Below are 16,245 nucleotides of genomic sequence, written 5' to 3'. Positions count from 1 at the left end.
CTCAATATCTCCGAAAATCATCATGTGATCAAAGGGCCAATAAAGTTTTAGAAAAATGTTACTTAATCGCTCCTATAGTTTCATTGCTGTTTTCCATACCTGCGTACAATATTTTGATTTTGTATATTATGTTACATAAATTTTCACCAAAGTGTATCGCATGTATGTGTATGATAAACAAATGTCACAAATGTATGAGAATATAGTTGTTGTTAGGTTATTCTTAATGTAAAAACTCAATGTATAACTTTTATAGTTTTTTTTTTATTAAATTAATGTATAATTAAATATACGCGTTGGAAATCATAAAAGCAACAAATACAGTATTAAATTTTTGATAAATAGAAGAATCATAACTGTACAAATGTAAGTTTAATTTAAAGTTGTAGAAGGAAAACATTTACTCCCTCCGTCCCTAAATTACATTCCTGGTTTCCATTTTGGGTATTCCAAAATTACATTCCTCCTTTCCATTTGAAGTAAGTTTTTTTTTTTTTTTTCCAAATATCCCAAATCAACTCTCTTTTTTCTGTTGTATATTTAATGCTTTCGCACTCTTACTATCCTAATCTCACTCTTATTTTCTCTCTCCATCGTTTTTTCTCAAGTTTGTACTTCCCATAACTAACCTAATGAATATGATTGGTTCTTAATTTTCAATTAGAAGCATGTTATTGGTCCTTTTTTTTTTTTGCAAAGGATTGATGATATGGCATCATTAATCATTAATCTATATTTGTTTTATTCAAAGACATCATTTAATATTTTGTATTTCCCATTTGAAATATTTCATTATTGTTATTTGTCTTATTCTTTCTTCCTTAATTTCCGTGTAATTTTACAAATAGGAATGTAATTTAGGGACGGAGAGAGTATAAAAAAGGAACATAAACTTAATGTTTAAAATTTTTTATTATAATGGTTGATCAAGCCATATTCTAAATTCTATATGATTATGCAATTAAGTCGTACAACCATGAGCAATTAATATCAGAATGCTTACAATGTAGAGATATGTTTATTCTAGATTGTGTCTGAGTTACAACTACGTTACCTCTTTACACTTATCACAAACTCTTGCATAATTTAAAAATAAAGGATTAACAAAAAAAAAAATCATTTCATAAGTAACTATATATTATAATAATTTAAAAACTATTACTTTCAGTTTGAGATCATCAATTCCTATTTAAGACTTTTATTCTATAAGAATTGCTTTTATCAAAAAAAAATCTAAATCTATCAATATGAATAGTGATTATGGCACATTCAAGATGAAATAAATATTCAAAAAATAATTTAGTTATAATATCATGCTCATAAAAATGTATTTATTAGATAAATGAATAGATGGGGTTATTGTACAATTACAAATGTCGTGGATGCTTTTTTTTTTAAAAAAAAAAATAATAATTTTCAATATATGAACCAAATTATGAACTAGAGCCTTGTATTTTCATTATTGTACGTAATTTTGACCCCATTTCATCATTCGCCGCTTATTAAAAAAAGCTAGGCTAGCAAGGTAATATAATTTTGGAAAAAATAAATTTATAAGTTCATATATAGAGTTAAAACAAGAAAAAAAACCTAATTAATATAGATAAGTTCGTGTATAAAGTTAGAACAAGAAATATCTTAGTTAGAACAAGAAGCTAAGTATACAGCTAATTAAGTTTTGATAAGCTCAACTAAATTAAAATCTGATAAGTTTAACTAAATCAGGTCAAAGTTCGTATGGCTTAAAGAAGGGAAACACAAGTTAATACATTGCTTTCTTGGTAATAACACAATGAACATCAGTGTTTAGTTAGTCAAAGTGTTTAAAAATCAAAATTGTAAACATCTTGTGCATTAGCACCAGTAATAAATTGGTAAAAGAAACAGATTTGAATAACTTCCATATAGGACGCCTCTAGTCACATTGCTCACACCAGCATACATGCAAGTTATGCATGTACCAAATATATGCTTCCATATATAAAGATATGCTTTTCTAATCTTTTTCTCTATAAAAGCTAGCCAGATCTCCAATTATTTTCATCCTTTCACTTCATAAACAATTCTTTTGGTGAGAGAAAGCCAACCCCCAAAAATGGAATGTCTTAGCAAAGCTGACAAGGTGCAAAAAAAGAAAGAGTTACGTAGAAATCTTCGCAAGCTTCGAAATCTTGTCAACAGTGAAACGGTGAATACATTTTTTATTCCTTAATATTTTTTTTATTTTATTTTATTTCTATGTATCTTTCTCCAAATCTTGTAGGACTTTCTTTTATTTATAATTTGAAGATGACTTGTAATTGGTATGTAGTTAAGTTATCAGTTTGTCGAAAAATCTAGTATGCACTCGACTGCATCCAGACACACCTCTGCACAATTATGTCCTGTATTCAATTCACATGTTTTACAAATGAGCACGTGGGGCATTTCATGTGTATGTGTGTGTGTGTTTGGGGGGGGGGGGGATACACCTTATTTTAGGGACCATATAATAAAATTTATTTGTTGAGAATTCTCATTAAAAATATTAATACAAGAGTATTCCATCTTCTAATTAAAACATTAGACAAAATAATGATATAAAAAAGTAACTGTTGTAGATCTCATAGTTTTGATTTTTTTATTTATTTTTTTATATATATTGCAAATTAGTTGAATTACATTCCTTTGCTATTCTTCTTAACTCTTGTTCTTTTATTGCATTTAATGCAGAATAACGCAACTACAATCCTTAGCGATGCCCTCCACTGCATATCAACCACTAAACAACAGATAGAGGAACTTAACAGGGAATTAGAAACCATGAACAACATGCAGCATGTTGAGCATCACCCACGTTCATTTGTTAGACTCTTATCTCTCTTCTTCTTCTTCTTCTTCTTCTTCTTCTTCTTCTTCTTCTTCTTCTTTTTATTTTATTTATTTTATGTTTTTTAGGTGGTGATGAGTCGAGCCAAATTGATTTCATTCATTTGAAAAGTAGTGATTAGAATTATTTCATTTAGTTTTTAAAAATAATTAGAAACATCAAAATTGGTTTTTTCATAAGATTATTAATAAAACTAATTAAATTTTTTGTACAGGCGGTGAAGGTAGAAGAGCAAGAGATGAATCAATTTCGATTAAACGTAACAAGTGCCAGTGAGGAAGGAAAGAACTATTTGGCTCTTATTATGGGGGCATTAGAAGAGAAGGAGATAAGTTTAAAAAATGCTAATGTGTCACGTTGTCTAGGGTTTGAAATGGAAGCTGTTATTGAAGTTACTCAAGCTATGGATTCAAGTGTTTTGACTGAAATTGTTATTCAAGCCATTGAGAATAATGGTGGTAGTAATTAGAAGAAATAATTCTCATAAGTTTCATATGTAATAGCTATTTGAGTTTAATTTTCATTTTAGTTTATGATTTTTACCTCTCATTTTCGTAGTAGCTTAACATCATGAAATTAAGATGCATTCTATTTTAATGTTACATTTTATTTTGTATAACTTGTATGCCACAAGGACATATGCAGTAGCGCCGCATCATTAATAACTTCTACGAGCTGAGTAATAATTTTTTGCTTAGCCTATGTCAAAAATATATAATATACTACCTGAGGGAGAGAGGGAGAGAGAGAGAGAGAGAGAGAGGGAGAGAGAGAGAGAGAAGATTGTTAGAAATGTTAATATATCCCTCAGATTCTCCTATTACTTAGAATGAAAAATACAACATAATTTAATCATTCTCCAGGGACATGGTAATTTGTGAAAAATGTCGAATGAGAAAGAATAAGATAAAAACTGTTATGAAATATCTAATTGTGGATGACTATTATCCCACATGTATTATATAGAATACTCTAGAGTTTGGTATTTGGTCTTATCCGTTGATGGAACCCTAGATAATGTATGTACATGTATATATATCCCGTACTAGATGGAATAAGAGATACAACGTAACAATTTTCCCTCATCTCTCTATATTTTCTCTTCAATATTTAACAAAAATTGATTTTTAAAACTACCAAAGGATACATATAAAAATTGATTTTTTAACACTTTTTTTTTGGTGAAAACTGATTTTTTTACATCGAAAACATAATATTATATACATATATATATATATATATATATATATATATATACTGATTTTTTGACACTGCAAAAGATAATATTTATAGAGATAAAAACTAATTTTTTTAACACCACCAAAAGATAATATTTAAAGAGATTGATATGCATGACAGTTGTTGATTCCAAAATAACTTCCATATAATTCTATATAAAAATATTAATTTAATTAATTAAATAATAAAAAAATTAAATTAACCGGCAATGTTAAACCCACTTAACTAAGCGGGGTGCTAGTTTATTATTAGTTAATATTTGGATAAATTTACTACTACTAATCCCATTAATCTTTGTGCACCTTAGATAGGTGTAACAACGCAGCCCAGAAGCCCAATAACACACAACCCAATTTTAAAAAGCCATAAAACTAAAAAACATGAAAACTGCAATACACCCACCCACCCAAACCAATAAATGTAACGTCACTTCAAAACTCAAAAGTCTTCTTCTTCTATATGATTTTCTCTCTCTCCTTTTTTTCACTTTCTCTCTCCTCTATTTCATTTTCTCTCACAAAAAAACCGCAAAAAACATCAATGGACATTAGAGAAGAGATGCAAAATCACTAGTAGAAAATAGCTGAATTTCGACGAAAAAAATCCGTCAGAAACACCCCGTTTTCCGTTGCAAAACCCGTTTTCGACGAAATTTCCGTCAAAAGCGGTTGTCGCAATAAGTGGTGTCAGAAAATTGATGTTTTCCGACGGAATTTTTCTGTCGGACGGCAAATTCTAGCCCAGGAAAGTCCGTCGGAAATTTCCAACGGATATCATTCCGCCGGAAATTCCGTCGGAAAATTCAATTAAAAAAACAAAAAAAAACTGCACCCCACCCCGCAATCACCAACCCCCACCCAAAACCACCAGTCCCCACCCAGAACCACCAGCCCCCACCCCAAAAACAAACCCATTCTTATCCCACCATCACCGACATTACCACACCAAAAATGAACCCCAAAAAATGAAAATCAATCCCGAAAACACCTAAAAAAATCGAAAATTAAACACCAAAAAATGAAAATTAAACCCAACGAAACGAAAATCAACCCCAAGGAAACGAAAATCCACCCCCAAAAAATCGAAAATTAACACCACAAGACGAAAATTAGCCCAAAAATCTTAAATTAACAACGAAATCGAATATATCCACATAATTATCCAATAAAATTCCTAAACTAACATAAAAATTACAAAAATATACAATTATCAAATAAAATTCATAAATTAACATAACAATTACAAAGAAATTAACTAGATCTACAATCTAACCTAAATTAAAACTAGATCTACAAAACAAAAACCTTGAGAGTTATCGGCTTTGTTATTGTTGCGTCGTTGTTGTTACTGTTGCGTTGTTGCGGTCGATGTTGGTGGCGGTTGACATTGTAGCGTTGTTGATGTTGTTGCGGTCTATACTGGTGGTGGTTGACGTTGCGGTCGATGCTGGTGGTGGCTTGAGAGGGAAGAGTATGACGGAGAGAGACAAGATAAAGATAAGAGGAAAGGGAAGAGGAGAAGATCGAGAAAACGAGAGGGAGAAGGAGAGGAGGGGTAGAGGGAGAAGTGGAAAGAGAAGAGGAGAGAAAAAGAGAATGAGAAGGGGAAAGTGAAAAGAGGCGAAACGCGGAAGAAAGAGGATTAGGGTTAGTATATAAAATTTTTTTTTCTTTTTTTTCAAAATTATAATTCCGACGGATTTTTCCATCAAAAATTTCCGACGGAATAATTTTCCGTCGGAATTCACCTTTTTCGACGGAAAATTCCATGGGAACATCTAATAATTCTGACGGATTTATATTCCGTCGGAAATTTCCGACGGAATTTTTTAATTCGTCGGAAATATCCGACGGTAAAAAATTTCGTCGGAAAAATCGATAATTCTGACGAATTTATTTTCCGTTGGAAATTTCCGATGGAATTTTTTAATTCGCCGGAAATATCCGACGGAAAAAAATTTCGTCGGAAAAATCGATATTTCCGACGGATTTTCAGGTCCGTCGGAATTGATCCGTCGCTATTTGACCTGATTCTTGTAGTGAATCATAAGGATCCTCCCTTAAAAAAAGACAATTTTATGGAAATTTTTACTTAATTTTGTTTGAATTTATATGATTATCACTTAATTTTGTTTGAATATTGTTCGATACTCTATTATTCGAAATTTTTTATTGGAATTGTCAAATAAATTAGTGAAATCAAACGGATACCTTATGTTCACATTCTGAAATGCATATGTTCATATTTTGAATTCTTGTGTTCATATTTTAAATCAATTTGTAAACTAACTGAAATGTATATATTCACTTTCTTAATCCATATGTTCATATTGTTTATGTATATGTTCACATTCTAAATATGCTTAATTATGTTCATACGAATTCAAAAATGAACCAATGCATATGTTCATATTTTGAATGCATATGTTCATATTTTTAATACTGATGATGCATATATTAATCATATTATTATTTTTTATTTCTTCAATTTTTATGTTCGTAATTAAATGCCTTATATTCAAATAATATTTTATATGTTCATAATGTAAATATTCATAGTAAATATCCGTTGTTCAAAAATCTTCTCATTAAGTCTATTTATGCATATGTTCTCTTTCTTAAATGCATATGTTCATATTTTTTTACGCATATGTTTACCTTTTAAATGATTATATTCACTTTAAGGAAACTAATGCTTACGTTCATATTTTGAATTGTTATGTTTACTTTCTGAAATACATATGTTCATATTTTTTATGCCTATGTTCACTTTCTGAATAGCTAATGTTCACATTTAAGGGAACCTATGCATATGTTCATATTTTGCATGATTATGTTCATTGATAAAAAAATGCAGAAAATCAAATGAAATTCATACACAGATGAAATTGATCGAAGCTAAAAAATTCAATTCATATGAATTCTAAAAATCAGATAAACAACCAAGACCATATTGTAAGGAACAGTTTCAATCGTTAAATCGAAAAAAACGAGAAAAATAGAAAAAAAAAATAGAGGAAAAAGGAATTAAAGAAGGAATAAGGGGGAAAAAAAGAGTATAATTTGTGAATTGAAAGATTCATATAAACCTTAATCAATAAAATTCAAAGCACAAAGTTGAAATTCACACAAAAGTTCATACTTAATTACTACTTATATGTTGTAAGAAACAAATTCAATCAAAAAAATGTAAAAAAAAGGGGGAAAATTAAAAAAACAGAGGAGAGATCGAGAAAATAAAAAACGAAGGAGAAAAACAGAGGAGAAGAAACCTAATGTTCATATTGTGCTATTGTTACACCTAATTCTAGGTACATGAGTGTGCACCTAAGAATATGCGCTACTAATCATCCACTAACAAAGCCATGGCCAAAGCCTAATCAAATAGACCTAAAGCAATTCAATTACACATAACCAAGTTAATAAAGACATCTAGCATATCTTATCTTTTCCATGTGGGAAAATATTTCCACTTAAAAACTCACACATTAAAGACTACATATAGCAATAATCGAATAAAAATTTATAATATGTATGAGTAATCCGCCTTAATTTTGTGTGTGTGTGTGTGAGAGAGAGAGAGAGAGATGCTCAAATGTGGACCGAAAAATTGAATAAAATTTTATAATGTGTATGAGTATTCATCCTTAATGTTGTTCCACAATGATTGATTATCACCATATTGATTTATCATAATCTTATTAGTCCTATATTATCGTAAAGTATATTGATTCCTTTAGTTTAAATTACCTAAACTTATTTTGACATATGTACGAGTATTCTACATATTTTTTTTAACGATAAGATATGGCGGGATCCCTCTCCTATCACAGGAGGGGGGGTTCGAATATTCTATTAAGAGCCTTCAATTAGTGACATATGTTACTGAGCATATAATACCCTTTTTCAGATCAGAATTTAGCCGCCGTCCCCATTTGAATCCCACCTGAAAACGATACTATGTATTCACTTAATAATATCATTACTACGAGCATCTTATATATAAAATAAATAAATAAATAATAATAATAATAAAAAAAAAATACCGAGTAAAAAATAAATAACAAAAATGTCCCATATGTGTTTGCAAACAAATACTAGTGCCTTGCCCCGACCAACTAAACTGATGCAACTCCAATGCAATGCTCATCATCAAGTTGTACATTCTGTTGATGATTTATGGCGATTTATAGGGTCCTCGGGATCACCAAATTTTGTGTCGTATTTTGGAAAAAAAAATTGGAGTACTATAGAAATTAAAAAAAAAATGTAGCTCATACATTAAAAGCAAATACACATTATTATATATTTTCATCTATAGTTATAACTTAATGCATGGAGAAGATCAGGAACTAATTTCGAGATGATAATAAACTGTAAATTTTAAAAGAAGGTTCCTTTTGCTTGCTTGAAATTAAGAGAAAATGGCATAGGTGGTGGCGTGGTGCTTTGTTATAGGCCATTTAAGGGTATCGCTGTATTTTATGTATAGGTTAGGAATTTAAGCAGAGATTTTTCGGTGCGGTAGGCCACATGGTATGACAGTGGTTACTTGTAGGGCGTTACTTGTATTCTGGTATTTCTGGGGTTACTTGTATGGGTTACCCGGCCTGTAGGTGTTACTTGTATTTTGGGATTACTTGTATGGGTTATTTGTATTCTGAGGTTACTTGTAGGTGTTACTAGTATTCTAAGTAACCCCTACAAGTAACCCCAGATCAAAATCCTATACCAAACCAGTAACACCCTATAAGTAACCCCTAACCAAAACCAGTAACATCTACGAGTAACTCCTGACAAAACCAGTAACACCTTACAAGTAGCCCCTGCCGCACCATGTGGCCAGCCACATACAAAAATTTGTGGAATTTATGATAAGGATAAGCATGTTAATTAATTAACAATGTATGGTTACAATAGCATAAAAAGCTAAATTGTTAAACTCAACAATATTGTGGAAAAAACGGCTTGGCCTTTGTATTGATAATACTCACATATATATACACAATACATAACTTGCCTAAAACTCCTAACAATATAAACTTAACATAAATACAATATTAACTAATATAACCAAACCGACTCTAATATAAATAGTTAGAATTTGTACATTTATCAATCAAGCATAGCATACAAACATATTATAAGTCAAAGTGTTACGTAGTAGTAACTACACTAATTTAGTAAAAATAATAATATCATTACAAATCTTCACGCAACTTTGAAAAGAATGCCAAGACAAATGGATTGTTTGATTTAATATGTAGGTTGATCAAGACCTATAAATATTCAAATATTTTTTTTATAACTAAGTCAAAAATAAATTACTTCAAAACATTATTCTGCACATCTATTGATAAAGAAATAGTCAATAAGTCACAGATCCAAACAAAGAATTGTTATTCGATCACCAAATTAAATATTAATTAATCATGGATTAGCTTGAGGAGTAGTCTATGTAATTAAAAAATTAAGTTATTAATTTAATTTTATGCAACACTAAATCCCAAAAAAGATGCAAAAGAATTAAATGTGCTTGTGATGTTTAATTAATTTTTTTGGGTGTAAGGCTGTAAAATTAAGGGATTCTTTCCCTTATTGGCCTCGGCTTCTTCAATGATCATGTGCTCTTGTTCCATTTTTGAATTTTTAGTTCTCTCAATCAGTAATTTAGCAATTGCATGTGCCAAAATCAATATTAAGTTTTCTAGAAACAATAGGATCGAGTTGAGGCTGCATGAATCTTGCTCTTTCAATTTCTTTTTCTCCTGATTGTGTGAGGTTTGCTTGATTTATGAGATATTGAGATACTATATATGATTTATTGCAACAAGATTTGTGTCCATGACATGTCTTGGCTCACGCGACGCACACAAATTATTCCAAGGTTGCATAAAGCGGGTAACGAACTTTGTATGGTAATCATGGTATGACTATGTTTGTATTAATTTTGATGGTAGAATTTGACCATATTAACTGACAGATCTTCTTCTGTAATACATTGCGTCTTGTTCAATTGAGTAACCTATCTTCTACAACAAGGAAAAAAGCACAAGAGCCAAGCATGATGGTTATTATTAAATATTAACAATTTAACACACATGTAAAGACACTTAGAGGACGAAGGAAGCAAAAGTGTACAAATGATAGCATTATCAAATTTTGTATATAGCAAAGTTTAACACAAAGTATAAGGTAAGTAGTTTTACTCTAACTTGTTGCGAGACTTAAATTAGTGTCATTTTATGGTATGCTTTCGGTTTTCAATGAATTAATGAACTTATGAGTATTTTTTTTTTTGAAGAAAGAACTTACGAGTACTTAAAAGTACGTTGATTTGGTTCAAAAATCTTTATCTTGTGTAGGAATGAGATCATGGTGTCACATAAAATTAACAGAATACGTATAACTTATTTTGTAACTATATCACATGAAAGATTGGTCATGTCACTGACTTTCTAGTTACAATTGTGATATTTTTTATATCTTAATTAAATTAGTTTATCCTTGCAATATGTTAATTAATAAATTCTGAGATGAGGTTAATTATTAAAATAAATTGCTGCTTGATCGAATAATTTAATTAAGTAGACTGGATAACGATTGAGCACTCGCCTTTACGGTTGAATGAAGCGAGAAATCATGGCGAATATCTTATTTATGCTTTTTTCCCTTGTTGTAGAAGATAGAACAAAGTTTAATATTTCATTTTGCTAGCCAACAACATGTGATGACGTTTTAAATTTCTGTATTAAAATGTTACAATAGCAATTTTTATAATAGACGGCCTAAAATTTTCATTTCAATTTTAAGATCTTATATACGTAGTATTAGTCATATATAGTAGATATTAGATTGTTCATTTTGAATTATTTGATCATTTAATTATAAAAAATAGTGTTAATTAAATTTATGTGTCATTTTCGAGTGTTGATTGATTCGTTAATATTGATTTATTAATGTGCCGACAATAGACATACATGCTATCAATCTATCGTTACATTTGATTATCAATTTATCGTTACATTTGATTATCAATCTATGTATTACCATATTAATCTGAAACGAACTAATGTATGTGTTGTTCCCTTTTTCCTAATCATCTAACCACTTTATTTAGTGTGTAAATTATGGAAAAGTAATGTGTGAGTCCAGACTTATGCATGGTGAGATGATCGGATAAATATAAGTTATTGGATATTCTTTATAAGTTTTAAAATATATATCTCGCCTTTTGATTTTTTTTTTTAAAAATATTTGAAAATATCATATAAATTTTTGAAAATTTCGTACAAAATATAGGTTATTGGACATCAATTTTTTGGATGTATGTATTGGGAGGATGAACTCATAATGAAACGGACTCACCCAATACTTTATACTAAATGATGGATGTACTTTTTTTGTTCTTTTATATCACTGCATTATTTAATTCATTTGTTCTAATTGTCAATATTGTAGCTAATAGTATGGTTTTTTTTTTTTTTTTTTTTTTTTTTTTTTTTTTTTTTTCCAATAACACTTGTACTTCATACATTATATATTAGAAAATTAGCATGGTAGAAAGGCATACATCATAAAACATTTTATTTTTTTTGTTCAATTATTAGAGTGGTGAGAGTACTTATTGAATAGCTTATCTTCCAATTAAGTTTTCTTGAACTCTAAAAGTTGTAAAAAGAATAATCTAATTGTGATTTAGGGCCTGTTCATATTTACTGAACTGAACTGAACTGAACTGAACTGATTGGAGCTGAACTGAACTGAACTGAACTGATTGGAACTGAACTGAACTGAACTGAACTGAATTAAGCTGAAATGAATATTTTATGTGAGAGGAAAATTAAGAGCTGAACTGAACTGAACTGAACTGATTGGAACTGAACTGAACTGAACTGATTGGAACTGAACTGAACTGATTGGAGCTGAACTGAACTGAAATTAAGTAAATATGAACAGGCCCTTAATTATATTTTCAAAGTGATCAAATAATTTTGTTTATTAATTTTAACATATTGTTATTAGGTAGTTGATATTGATTTTTAATTAATTTTAATTATATCACTTATTTTCTCTGATCTTTATTGCCGGGATATTTCTTAACTATCATAAGTCAAATGTATATATTGCACCAAAAAACAAAAAAAAGTCAAATGTATATAAACTCTTAGTACTCTATAATGATTGTATTATTTGTGATTTTTTGAAAAAACCTAAGGCAATATATATTGTTTAACTTATGCAATAATAACAAATTGTAGTAATAATGTAGACTATATATGCATAGTACATTTAGCTAATTAATTAATTTTTAGAAGAAATAAACTCATTACCAATTTACCATTATCACGCACTATATATTACCACACATTAACTAAACAAGATGTACATGATCGAAATGTGCACACAAATAATATATTACTCCGTATTGTCCTTGTGGTTTTTTTCAATATCTTTTTAAATTCAAAGGTGTTTTGTCTGTTTGGAGGTGATTCTCTTAAATCTCCAAAATATATATAAGATAATGATAGAACCTTTTTAATAATCAAATTTTAATTCCAAAGTTTGCATGATGGATTAGTTGAAATGAACGAATTTTTTGATCATGCAAAAAGGTGGATTAATAATCCATTGATTTTGGAGCCCAAGTCATGCTACATACAAATATGTATCATTTCGATCGGGGGAAAAAAAAAAGGTTTCTATATTGCCAATTATGTTATTAAGTTCCATTTTTTTTTATTTTTTTTTATTTTTTTTCATGGATAAGGTCCCTAGTAATTTTAAGCTTATCATTCCATTTTCCAATTAATAATTTATGGGCAATTTTTCGAGTAACCTAAGTCCCATAAATCCATAATTCGATCTTGAAAGTGAAAAAAGGTTTTCTTTTAGCTCCATGCTTCTCTAGAATTGAGAGCCCTTGTTTTAAAGGTTTTGGAAAACTAATATGGTGCTCAGTATAATACTTCTCATAATAAAAGAAAATTAAGGAAGATTGGACAAAACATTCATGATTTTTTTTTTTTTTAGCAATTTCGTTAATTAAAATTTAAGGCATGTTTTGATAAACTGAACTAAGTTAAACTGAATTGCTTATGAGAGAATGAAGGAAATTAGGAACTGAACTGAACTGAATTGAACTAAACTGATGAGATAAACTGAAATTAAGTTGAAGAGAACATGCCCTTAATTCTCCACTTATTTTCTATCATAGGATTTTAAGATGAAAAGAATGAGAAGAACGCTTGGATAAGCTTTCCCTGATCACATACTTTCTTACAAAATAAGTTAGTCATACAGGACAACTATTGGCTTAAGGCTTTTTTATGTGTGCAGATAGAGCCACACGAAGCGATACGAACAATGATGTACATGACATTTGAATATTCAATTCTAAATTTTGAACACCATCTTTAAGAACTTAACCAATTAAATTACATAGTATGTCATTCGATCTGCTGCTTAAGTTATACAGTAACTCGTAGTACATTACAAGTACTAATGTACTGTATCAGTTGTCAGTAAAATGGCGAAAACGCTAACATTAGGTGAACGATAATAAAGCCAAAACTGCTTAGATTGTTAGAGATCCAAAAAAAGGTGTCATCATTTTCATTGAGTTACTACTAAAATATTCCTGGCTTCAGAATATAATGTTTCACATTTATTTGCACGTCTCCTTTGTTAGCTTATTAGCCCTATGTCCCATTGGCCTATCCACTAGAAATAAACTACTGACCGTACACATTAAAAAGAGGCAACTAACCTTGATTTAATTCTAACATTATTATATCAATAATAATAATAATAATAATAATTAATACTATACATTATTAATTTATGACAACAATAATTAATTATTTATAATCACCAAAATAATAAATAATAATTGTGTTATTTGAACAAATCAACTACTTTAAAGTTGGCCTTATTGCTTAAGTACACCCCCATGCCAGCCCTTTTGTCACACCCCACATAAGCATGACATCTCTTTCATATTAAAAGGGACATCTCTTTTGATTCTTCTTCTTCAATATAATTCCTCCATTATTCATTTTTCTCTTTTTCTCTCTTCAAAACTACAAACAAGAACAAGCTTTTGGAAGGCTAAAACAAAGTAGAATCATCATTCAAGCTAAAGACAACTCAAAGATCGACGCGAACACGAGGAACACGAGGATAAATCGGCCACGAGTTATGGAAGCTAGCTTAAGTGAGTTGTACTCAAATATGAACTATCATATGGAGGATAGAGAAATCTCATCGGATAATAGTGGTGATAATTCTCCGCCTTCTACCACCTTCAACGCCTCCATTTCCTCTCCTAAGAGAAGGTTAGTATACACCTTTAATTATTAAGGACGCGTCTTTACAGTTGTCTGTTCAGTAAAAGATTGCTAGGTTCGCCACTGGCTATGCTGTGTAATAACATGTGGTTATGACTTTGATAGTAGGCGAGCTATACAGAAAAAAGTGATGACGTTTCCACTCAAAGAAATCGAAGGATCTCGATTCAAAGGCGATTGTACTCCGCCATCGGATTCATGGGCATGGAGGAAGTACGGCCAAAAGCCTATCAAGGGTTCCCCATATCCTAGGTACTATTCTTTTCCTATCACTTAATTATTAGTTCATTTATTTGTACTTTTAAGGTATACATAGTTACTCCATACAATCATGTTAGATCTCGTTATATTATGTCATGGACTACATATGAACTTATTTACAATTTGTTAGTGTGTAAATACTCGTAAATTCAATTGAAACTATGCATAATGCAAACTACAACATACTTATTATTATAATTGGATTTAATTAAGATCTTTGGATTGTTATATCACATGATGAATCAATTTTTATTATTAGTTTAAAATTAGTGATTTTTATGTGTAACTAAGTTGCCAAATTATGCTCTAATTTGTTTGTTAAATTAAAATTTGCAGAGGATATTATAGATGTAGTAGCTCAAAGGGTTGTCCAGCAAGGAAGCAAGTAGAAAGAAGTCGTTCAGATCCAAATACATTAGTAGTCACGTACTCTTACGAGCACAACCATCCTTGGCCTATTTCGCGAAACCACCACCAAAACCGCCACAACAACGCTGCTTCTGCCGCCACGACAACCACTACTTCCATTCCCACACCCGAAAACGTTAGCACCAACACTACCATGATCTCCTCCACAACATCACTAAATACTCCCTTAACTAGTACTAATAAATCATCACAACCAAAAATAGAAAACCATGCAAATGACACAATATTATTCCAACAAAATATAGATCATCATGAGATTCATGACCCTTTACTACCTCCTACGGATGAATTATCTTGGTTTACATCGGATCATCAAATACTCGAAAACAACGAGTTTTTTAACAACTTCAACGACCTAGACATGTCAAAGATTTTTCCAATGAGGGAGGAGGATGAGTCCCTTTTCGCCGACCTAGGGGAGCTTCCGGAGTGTTCGGTGGTGTTTCGAAAGGCGGCCGGGGTGGCCGCCGTGGAAGAGTGTAACTTGGCACCCACAACTTGGTGTGGGACCACGGGTTGAGGTTGGTTAGTTAAGGGTATCACCCACCCGTTTGTCTACATTTGTGTGCTGGCCTATAATACAAGTAATTAGGCCAAAATTAATTATTTTTAATTAATCTCAAGTGATTATTATTATTGTTATTAATGTGATAATAGCATGAAAATTTGATAAATTTAGGGGGGGACTTACCTTACGGCTTAAGATAATCAAATGTTCACACTTTGCTTACGTTGGTAGTTTTATGATGATATTGTTTAAATTTCTTAATTACTTTGTTTTTTTTTTTTTATTAAGGGGGAGAAAATTAATTGAATTAAAGTATAGTTTTTGTATGTGATCACGTTGATTGGGATGTTTAGGAATTGTGTATTCAATTTTTCTGATCAACTTGTAGTATAATATAATATATAGTTGCAGAGAAAATTAAATATTTCCTTAGTTAACGGCTAAATTTCATGAGCAATGGTGTAAATCATGTGTTGCGTTCAGACTAGCTGGCTCTAAGATAATAGAGCTAGATTGAATAATAATGATGAATTTATCATGCTCATTGCTTCCTCATGAGCAACGGCAAAAGCATCAAGTTTGGCCTTGTGT

At 30.4% G+C, this 16,245-nt stretch overlaps 1 protein-coding gene across 1 annotated transcript; it reads left to right on the top strand.

The window, feature by feature from the left end:
- The first annotated feature begins 14,307 nt into the window (after positions 1-14,307).
- On the top strand, positions 14,308-15,737 carry LOC145612480 (putative WRKY transcription factor 65). Its single transcript, XM_081667844.1, has 3 exons — positions 14,308-14,444; positions 14,562-14,708; positions 15,054-15,737. The coding sequence occupies exons 1-3, from the start codon at positions 14,308-14,310 to the stop codon at positions 15,664-15,666; spliced, it is 897 nt and encodes a 298-aa protein (XP_081523970.1). The 3' UTR covers positions 15,667-15,737.
- The last annotated feature ends 508 nt before the right edge of the window (positions 15,738-16,245 follow it).

This window comes from Chenopodium album, chromosome 24 (genome assembly GCF_948465745.1).
Source record: "Chenopodium album chromosome 24, dcCheAlbu1.1, whole genome shotgun sequence".
In the NCBI taxonomy this organism is placed as follows: domain Eukaryota; kingdom Viridiplantae; phylum Streptophyta; class Magnoliopsida; order Caryophyllales; family Amaranthaceae; genus Chenopodium; species Chenopodium album.
This window is presented reverse-complemented; position numbering and strand designations above follow the sequence as displayed.

Bases quoted from the DNA above. Each gene is read 5' to 3' on its own strand.
- LOC145612480 (XM_081667844.1), top strand. From the start codon at position 14,308: ATGGAAGCTAGCTTAAGTGAGTTGTACTCAAATATGAACTATCATATG. The intron at 14,445-14,561 runs GTTAGTATACAC...TGACTTTGATAG, and splicing joins ATTTCCTCTCCTAAGAGAAG to TAGGCGAGCTATACAGAAAA. The intron at 14,709-15,053 runs GTACTATTCTTT...TAAAATTTGCAG, and splicing joins AAGGGTTCCCCATATCCTAG to AGGATATTATAGATGTAGTA.